This window comes from Sinocyclocheilus anshuiensis, unplaced genomic scaffold, assembly GCF_001515605.1.
Source record: "Sinocyclocheilus anshuiensis isolate Anshui unplaced genomic scaffold, SAMN03320099.WGS_v1.1 scaffold1719, whole genome shotgun sequence".
NCBI lineage: Eukaryota > Metazoa > Chordata > Actinopteri > Cypriniformes > Cyprinidae > Sinocyclocheilus > Sinocyclocheilus anshuiensis.
Window position 1 is genome coordinate 511,602 of NW_015551147.1, and position 10,068 is coordinate 521,669.

The 10,068-nt window shown below is 36.8% G+C and overlaps 1 protein-coding gene across 1 annotated transcript in view; it reads right to left on the reverse strand.

The window, feature by feature from the left end:
• The window catches only part of eno4 (enolase 4), a 9,543-nt gene extending 7,616 nt beyond the window's left edge, over positions 1 to 1,927 (reverse strand). Inside the window, exons 1-2 of the mRNA XM_016453491.1 lie at positions 1,742 to 1,927; positions 1,391 to 1,519 (exon numbers count right to left, since the gene is read on the reverse strand). Coding sequence (XP_016308977.1) covers positions 1,391 to 1,519; positions 1,742 to 1,915 — 303 coding nt within the window. The 5' untranslated portion in view covers positions 1,916 to 1,927. The remainder of the gene's footprint in view (positions 1 to 1,390; positions 1,520 to 1,741) is intronic.
• Positions 1,928 to 10,068: the final 8,141 nt, after the last annotated feature.

Sequence of the window (10,068 nt, forward strand, 5' to 3'; positions counted from 1 at the left end):
AGTGTGTTGTGATTGGCTAAACCGCCTCTAGTGCGCGTCTAAACGTACCGCTCCTCACCTCAGCGGTATGTGCTCCGGTTGTATTGTAAACAACGGAGTCGTTAATATCGTTTATCAGTTTGAGCCCGATTGAGAAGCAGAGGATATTATTGAAGAGGATCGTGCAGAACCTGTGCAAGCACGGCTTTTAATGGTAGGCCTATGTTTTTTGTTTGTTGTTGTCTCATACTTTTAGATATGCTGTTATTTGTAAATGCTACTGCTTATGTTAGCTTTTAATATACGGAACCCGGGAAGTAACTTGTTGTAGTCCCTACCAGCTGTTTTTGTAGTCATTAAACTGCCAGAATTTTAAAAGACGATATCTCCGTTTGCATTGAACTTTCAGCTTCGTAACTTTGCAGATATTGTTTATGCTCAAACAGCAACATTACACACTAACGTTAAAAAAGTGAAATCGCAATCAACCACCCCTTTAAGCCTTTTAAAAAATATACAGCTGTTTCTTCTAAAATGAATGAATCGAGGCTCATGGTCGGAAATACAAGTCATTTCAAAATTCAAGACTGAAAAGACCAAGGTCTGAATATAACAATCTGTACATGAACTGTTGGCCCTGGTGCGGCTGTGTGCTGGAGTTCACCACTGGATCTTTGTGTTTCAATGTCAAAATGTGGATTTCACATTGAAAACAATGCATTTCTTGCACCATAAGGGGAGCAGAAAATATTCTCTGCAAAGATGAATGTGTTTGTGTTGGACTAATGCTAACGCAAGGATCAGATGTCAGAAAGTTCCTTTGAAAAGTGACATTACGTTTCAGCACTGCCCAAACACTGATATGAATCTCAGCTCCCCCAGCTCATGCCTACAGCTGGCCTGTTCCCTGTCCCAATGTATTACTGTCATAATCTCTAAATGTGCCAAACTAAAACAGCAACACTCTCAACTGCAATATGGCCACCATGCCAGCAGGCATAATGCTTACTTAGCAAGCATAAACAGAGTGATAGAGAGAAGGCAAAACAGATGGAGAATGAGAGTCAGAATGTGATCTGATGCTCATGATTGGTTGTGAAGCACGTGTCACAGTACAAACGCACACGCTCTCCTACTCTAATTGCTCTGTGTTGTCATCGTGTCTCTACAAATTTCTCCTGCGAACTGTCCAGCATTGTGCAAATGGCACGAGGTGAAAGGTTACAGGGAGACCAGCTTCCAGTTTCTCATAACCATCCAAACAGAGACACTTAGATCTGATATCCACCTTGTTGCCTACAAAAATCAACGTTCATTTCATTATTTTAGACCTACTTACAATACACCTAAATGGGACAAATTAATAGCTGTTCTGAAATGTAGGAAACTTGTGGATGATTTCAGAATATACCTTTTCCTCGTTTCTGATGATGCAGTACACTTGAGTCTGAACTGCTGTCAATCCTCTTCCGTCAAACACCTCTCTTCCCACGATTTTACTAATCACAGGAGTATAGGAGAGCCTGGAAAAATAGTTCGCCTGAAAAAGAGCAGCAGGCAGTTATTGATTTCAGTTCATTATGTTGGTGTGTAATTATGGGGATCTGACCTACATCAATACTGACTTCATTCTGGTGGAATAACATGTAAACCGGACAAGACGCGATGGCAGATTGTCATTTATAATTTTACAGCCGGTGTAATTATAATTCTAAGATAGAATGTTTACAGCTTTAATATCTCAAAAGCGTAGGTATGTTACCAGATAACCATAGATATCATCCGGCTTCTGCCAAAACATCTCGTTCAGGACGTTTTCTATCTTCTGCGGGACCCCGTTGGACCTGTAATACTCTGCGGCTTTGTTCTTCAAGTCGTAAAACTCCTGGTCCTCTTTTGATACTTTGCTATGGTTCAAGAATGCTTTATATGACATGTTTGTTTGGTTTATAACAGAACTTCCACATTTGTTTACAGTTCTCCGCTGTCATGTGCGCGTCCTCGCAGGCTTTGTTGATGATCTGCGGTTGCTCGGCAACCTCAGATGTAACACCGCGAGAATTGAGTCTGCGTTTCTCTTTCATAACGCATTTAATTGGAACAAATTCAATATCCATTTTAACGCTGTTGTGGCCTCCATAAATCTAACAGGACTCTTAATTCCTCTTGACATGAAACGCTGAATATTTCGGGACCTCTTGTTCCTTTGACAAGTCTTAAATAATTTAATAATAAATCTGATTACGCATTATCAGACTAGCCTATTTAAGAAAAAACAAACTAACTTTACACACACTCGCAAATGTAGAGAAAAGAGAGTGGAGAACGTCGCATTTACAATTAATATAGACTAAAATAGTTGTATAGAAGCCTGTGTAGTGTATTTTTTTACATTTTTATTTTGTTTCAGAAAAAAACATGATCCAACATATTTTAACATATTAATCAAAATATTTGGCCGCATTATGTTAGTACGTCGCATTTACAATTAATATAGACTAAAATAGTTGTATAGAAGCCTGTGTAGTGTATTTTTTTACATTTTTATTTTGTTTCAGAAAAAAACATGATCCAACATATTTTAACATATTAATCAAAATATTTGGCCGCATTATGATTTGGTTCTCAGTGTCAGGTTGTTGGTTAAGAGCTTTATGGAACCAGTGGATTTGACACTTTCTGACGTTAATCTTACATTCGCGGCGCATGTGATAGATATATCGGTGAAAATGGCAATGCAAGGATTTTCAGTGTTCAAGAAAACCTCCGTTAAGGTGAAAATGTTGTCAGAAGTACAGATAGGCCTAGCTATATATAGATGTTTCAACAAACAGTTATGTTACCTTTCTGTAAAGTAGACGGAACCCCTGAATGTAAACAAAAATTAAAAAAAAAAAAAAATTAAACGACGAATGCGGTAGGCCTATGTAAATAATCCGAGAAACACCGCTGCGGTCATAATAGGCTATGGCCATTTTCGTTCTGAATAAACAAAATTATATTCATCCACTTAATGAAGAAAAGACATTTGGTCAACTAGCCTATTTTAAAAATAGGAAAAAACTACTAATAATAATTCTAATATTAATATGAGTATTATTTGTCGATAATAATAATAATAACAGGCCTAATCATGTATTATTTATTATTATTTGTAGAAATTGTTATAAAGTGTGGATCTACGCGGTTGCTGCTGCGTAACCCACTAAGACTGCTATAATAATGTAGTAGGCCTAGCCTATATAAAATTATTTAACGTATCTAATCTATTGCATGAGTCCACATTAATTATTCTGCTAAGTGCCCAAGTGCAAGAGTTGTTACCATTAAAAGGTATTATTTGTTTGCCTGTTTGGATAGAAAGAATAGGCCTACGGCAGGGCGCCAATGACCACTGAAATATTAACCGAGGCTTTAATTTTATATAAAAGACATTCTGTTACAACAATCTGCCTTATACAGTCTGTTAAAACTAGCATTAATGGCAAGTTATTGTGTTTATTTATTTTTAACCCCTTAAATCTTTAAAAACAGAACGCATATTAGGCTAAGTCCTGCTGAAACTGAAGTTAAGGTATTTTCAAATAATTCAGATCATTTCAATGTTTTGGAACATTTTTGTGACATTACATTTTTTTTCACAGGATGAGAGAAAGCCGAAATGGAAATAAACATTTGTTTTAGCTCATTTTCAAAGTTCACTCTGTGATGTTCATGGAACTAAAGCGTGTAGCTAATTCTACTCTTTATAGTTGGCGCAATTTTGCAGTTCAATACAGTTCAATACAGTTTTTGCAGTTCAGTACAAAATAGTAATTTATAATCAAAATAAGCCTACTATTTTATTGTTGAATGTATAATTTAATTCGAATTTCATACACTTCTTTCGAAATTTATATTTTAAATCTTGCTTTTGTTTGGTTTTCTAACATGACATTTAGCTGTGGGTGCGTGGGCTCTTTAAAACGATTTAAACATTTTCCATTCAATGCAAATGATTAGGCTAATTAAGCGCATATGGAATGTTTGGAATATATTTGAATGTTTTGATTTAAGAGTTCAAAAGGGTTTTTTGTTAAAAATGTATTTTTCCAGCACACATAGCCTAGGCTATCCAGATCTTTTTTTCCCGCTGTTGACTGTTTTAGTAAGCAGTTACTTTTTTCTGTGCTCATTGCCGTATTAATAAACCGTGTTCTGCCGTGTTTACTTTCTCTATCCCATTTTTAAAATAATTCAATCCAGGGTGAGTCTAATAGGCTAACTGATGAAACAAGAGCGCAGCGGCAGCAGTCGACGGCATGTCATCCAGACCTTTTTTTTTAGCATAGGCCCATATGTTACGAGCAAACGTGAGAATTAATTTACATTATTTGTACCTATTCATTCATTCATTCGTTCGTTCGTTCATTTTACGTTAGGTAATTTTCTCCCAAGTTTATTGTTTATTTGTTTGCGAAAACATTATTTTCTGTGCTACAAAGTAACTTGTGTTGCTGTTAGTTCAGTAAACCAAAGGTCGGTACCTTGTCCAGATTAACGAGGGGAAACGACTAGTTTATGGTTTTGATTTTTTCCCCGGTATGCATTAGGCTCTAGTATTCTTAGGTTTGGTTGTTAAAAGAGATTGTTGGCGGAAATTAACGACATCTTATCATAATCTTACTGTTAAACTAAACTGAGACTAGGCTATTATTTACATGGAACAATCTGGAGTATAAACAATCTGTTTCTCCCTTTTCCAAATTAAACGCCTGTACGACTGACGCCTTGTGAGGTTCACGCGGAGGTCAGTCGCTCCAGGACAGGAAGTCATCAGCGTCACTGACGTCACGGACTAGAGCGCGTTTCATTGGCTTTTTGCTGCGCTTGGCTGGGTCATGCAGATGGGGCAGAGACAAACAATAGCCTATCTGACACAACAACCTATGCTTGCTTAAACATGAACCGAGCCTCCATCGCATTTCCGCATGGAGCAAAAGCAGTATGATTTTAGAAGAACAGGTATCGATATAGCATTTTGATTTTTCAGCGTATCGCTATAGGCTACAGAGCATTGCAAGGGGAAACATAGTAAACATTCACACAGAAATCAATTAGGATTCAGTCCAGTAGCGTGGTTAAGTTCCGTTCTCTAATGCAGTGCACACGGGAATGCGTCACATCTGATGATGAACAAGTGGGGAAACACTTGCTCTGTAGGCTATTTCGTGACATTTGGTAAACTTCACTCAGCATTAAGATTCACAAAAATGATGTGGTCCTTGGAACATGGTGTTTTCAAATACATTTCTTGATCTAATACCCATTTAATCAGATATCTGAGCATATATGTAGCCATTGGACTGTGCGGTCACCACTTGAGTTCAAGTGAGCATGCCTGTATGTAGCTGTCGCCACCAGCCGGCCGCGTCTGCGCACTCTCAAATTCAATCTACACAGGCATTCTGTTCTCAAAATATTTATATTCTTTTCATATATATTCCCGCCTAAGAGAACATACATAGGCTATTTTGCATTGACTACGAGTCACAAAATTCAGGTTAATTGCCAAACACTATAGAAAATAAAACATTTATTTAATTTACGTTGCAGTGATTTATTAGATTTACAGCTTACTATGAAGCATAATGCTCTATATAAAACAACTAATTAACAATGTGACTATAATGCAAACCATAATACTATAAATATGTAAATCAATATTCACTCAACCTCTTTTAATTGATTTAAAAATGTTTATTGACTTACATTTCGGAGAGGATACATCCATAGACACTTCCTTTAGGACAACCCGAACGTAACCTGTGTGATAGACAAACCAAACCCATATCTCCAGCTCTACATACTGCATAAGAGAATCCTAAAAAGCACAAGAGGCATTAGTAACCAAATAAAGAGAATCGTAATACCCTGCTAAGCTGTGTCTAAAACACCCTGTTTACACAGACCTGGGCCTGTCTTGGGGCGACCGCTGGGCCCTGTGAAGGAGTCCAGGCTTTTCAAGAGTGTTAAGGCTGGAAACATCCACATTGTCAAGACATGTGACTGCCAGTAGGTCAGACACTCCCAGATAGATTTGTTGTCTGTTTTGTTCCTCCTCGCAGAACTTCTTGGAGCCTCAAGCAATGTTGTCACCTTTGTGTTATGTTCTAGCAAGTAAATTTAATGTTTTATGAATATTTATTCACATCAGATACAGACCACCCATTTCGAGCTTAGCCACTTGTTGCTTTGTTGTCCCTTAGGCTAAGGCCAGTAATTGCGTTTTTGTTGTGCCGTCATAATACATTGTGACCTCATATAAGGCATGCATCATGTGGATCATAACAAACACAGAAAATAATGCACTTTATGCCACGACCAGAGCTTTCACCAAAAGCTACATTTGCATTCAAACGTTTTAATTGCTTAACTAATGTTAAACAGCTTGCCAAGGGTCCCGCTGGGTCACGGGGGAAAAGGGCCATTTCTACCTAATTAGCGCGTCTTGTCCCTTCCTTAAGCCGCCAGATGCATCGCCTGATGCCCTGATTAATGCTTTCAGAGCCGCGCACTTGCCCAGTCATGTTTTCAGACTTTGCCAGGTGTCATCTGAATGAACACCAAAATATTTTTTTCCCCCCAGTTTGTGTTTCATCCTGAATTAATACGACCACGAGGACTCAATGCGCAATTCCTTGCCATTCACTAAAGATTTGTGGTGTTTTATAAATTCAGAATTGTGCTTGTTTGATTTGGTAATGCAGACCTACGCAAAACTATGTTTTACTGATAACTTTTTAGGATTTTACGTGCGATTCTAAACGTCAAAAAAACTTTATTTGTCTGTAACTCAGTGTTATTCATATATTTAAACGTAAAAAAGTTTTTATTAGTATTTATTATTAGTATTAATACTATTATTAGTAGTATTTATTACAGCGCGAACTAAAATAATTTTATTTTAAGAAAATTGTGATTTTTTTTTTCTTTTGTTTGTATGCACGCAATAGGTAATTTTTATATGTATTTTACGAGTACTTTTGTAGGGTATGAATTAATATGCTAATCTTATTAAGAAATCATTAACACATTATCTGTTCAAAAACATCACCTCTTCCTATAAGAATTGTTTAAAACTTCCATATTTACTAACAACTTTTGAAAATTTAAAGTATTTTAGGTTTGTGAAATATTGTGTATTAGAATGCAATTCATGTGCAGTGATCAAACATATATATTTGGTGATAGATGAATACGGTTTCAAACAGACAAAAAATAACTTATTTTGTTGGTATGTATAAAAAGTGATTACACAGAAATAACTTACTCTTCAGGATAATAATGAGTTCTTGCCTTAATGAAACGATCTCGTTTAAGTCACTCTCCTAAGTTGCTCTGCTCTGATACCTGGACCAAGAGAGAGAGAGAGAGACAGATTTGTTGAATTATTCGGTTCTTTCTTTGCCTGCTGCCATCTGGCAAATACATAAGAAAGATCAAACCCTTGACCTTCGCATGTACCCGTATGTGTACGCATTTTCTTCCTGGGAAAATAAGAGACAAGTGTTATTTAACCCTGCCGTGTGCACAATGAAGGCTGGGGACAAAAAGAAGCGCTGAAAGTTGTACACGCAGGAATAGCTAGTCATTTACAGAATCCTTCAAAGCATCTCCATCTATAAGGCTAGCCTTATTGCGTTGTGTTTTTATTAACTTAGAGTTATAACTTAACTTATATATAAACCGTCTTCACAACAACAACAAAGAATGAACTGGCCTACAAATTCAACAATTTGTCGTCTGTCTTTTGTTTCTTACTTAAAATCAATGTACAAAAATGTAGTCTGTAAATTAAGCGTAGAACTCCACAGGGTCTCACACATCAAGCAGGTGTCAAGCAAATGACATGAAACGGTTAATGGCTGATAATTAAAGGTTTGTCCTAATAGTGAAATGTTTATGAAATTAATAAACGCGAAATGGTTACCCAATTATTATATTATTGCACTTAAACTTCTCAGTCTATTACTGTAGCCATTCGCGTTGTATTTTAACTCTTAGGCACAGATTCTAATCAACAGAGCCAACATTTCCTATTGTTTCCAGTAATGTAAAGTAAAAATGTCTCTTTCACACCGTCCACAGGTAAACAACCGGACTTCAAACTGCAAACGACCGTGACGCTAGTCAGTTACGTAGCCACGCATTTTGCGTAACGCTGCGCAAATCATTGGACCAAGGGAGCTCCGACTTATTGTGTGTTCAGGGGTTTATGTGGTTTGATGCCGATGGCATTGGTCGAAGCAAACATAAATAGTGAAATAACAGTTGTGTTTGCAGTAAGTGTATTGTTTAAACATCTCTGCGCACGACATGGGCGCAACAATAGGTACAGCCAATCGATTGAGAGAACTGTTGAGAGCGATGTTCAGCCAGTCCATGAAGATTACAACTGTTCTTAAAGCGCAATAATTCAAGTGTAGTTCATTACCTTTAAATATTATTAATAACCTTACCTGGCTGCACAGACGGAGCAATGTTATTGTAACACTCATTGCTGTTGGTCTAAATATCCTTAATTTTCACACTCTTAACTGTTCCTTAATTTAGCTTAATTTTAGTTCTTGTGCATTTGAAATTGTGAAAAGTGTAAATCAGAGTGAAAGTGGTGAACCCAAAATGTCCAAAGTTTTGTAGCCTATACCGGTTTTGACATTCTGTATGAACACTTCCCCCTTGTGGACTTGAAGGCATGTTGTCCCAACCTCAAGGCTTTGGAGATTTTTTTTTTTTTTTAAGAAACCGCTTATTTTCACAGGTTGCTTATGCTTAAAGCCTATTCAAAATTATTTTTAAATTAATTTAACAATACCATTTTCAATATATTTTGTAAAGAATGGTGTCTTGTTTTGTGCAGGAAACGTTCTTTGCATATGTAGGCTATTATAACTTTGAACAGCTGTCAAAGTGTTTGCAGTAAGTGTATTGTTTAAACATCTCTTTGCGCACGACATGGGCGCAACAATAGGTACAGCCAATCGATTGAGAGAACTGTTGAGAGAGCGATGTTCAGCCAGTCCATGAAGATTACAACTGTTCTTAAAGCGCAATAATTCAAGTGTAGTTCATTACCTTTAAATATTATTAATAACCTTACCTGGCTGCACAGACGGAGCAATGTTATTGTAACACTCATTGCTGTTGGTCTAAATATCCTTAATTTTCACACTCTTAACTGTTCCTTAATTTAGCTTAATTTTAGTTCTTGTGCATTTGAAATTGTGAAAAGTGTAAATCAGAGTGAAAGTGGTGAACCCAAAATGTCCAAAGTTTTGTAGCCTATACCGGTTTTGACATTCTGTATGAACACTTCCCCCTTGTGGACTTGAAGGCATGTTGTCCCAACCTCAAGGCTTTGGAGATTTTTTTTTTTTTTTAAGAAACCGCTTATTTTCACAGGTTGCTTATGCTTAAAGCCTATTCAAAATTATTTTTAAATTAATTTAACAATACCATTTTCAATATATTTTGTAAAGAATGGTGTCTTGTTTTGTGCAGGAAACGTTCTTTGCATATGTAGGCTATTATAACTTTGAACAGCTGTCAAAGCTTGTTTGTGTTTTACTCCCTATTATGAAGGCAGTTATAGTTTTTCATGTTTGCAAAACATCATGTGTAAAGAGTGATGTATATCTTGCATTCAGTTTTTTGTTTGACATCAGGTAAAACTAATCCAAGCCAAGTAAACTGAGTCACACATCAGTCTTTACTTACTGTATGATTTTGAATAGACTATCTTGAATAGGGACTATGAAAAGTCATCCACCAGCATATTTATGCTGAATCTATATAACTTCATGATAGCTTGTCATAAGTGGGATCTGATTGGTCCACAATAATGTGATGCAAGTCCCTCCCTGTGTGCCATTCTAATGATATGCATTGTGTGTATTTTGGTTACATATGAAAGGTGGTCATTAACAGGCGTTAATGACTCTTTGGGGAAGTCATGGCCTAATGGTTAGAGAGTCGGACTCGTAACCCAAAGGTTGCGGGTTCGAGTCTCGTACCGGCAGGGATTGTAGGTGGGGGGAGTGAATGTAC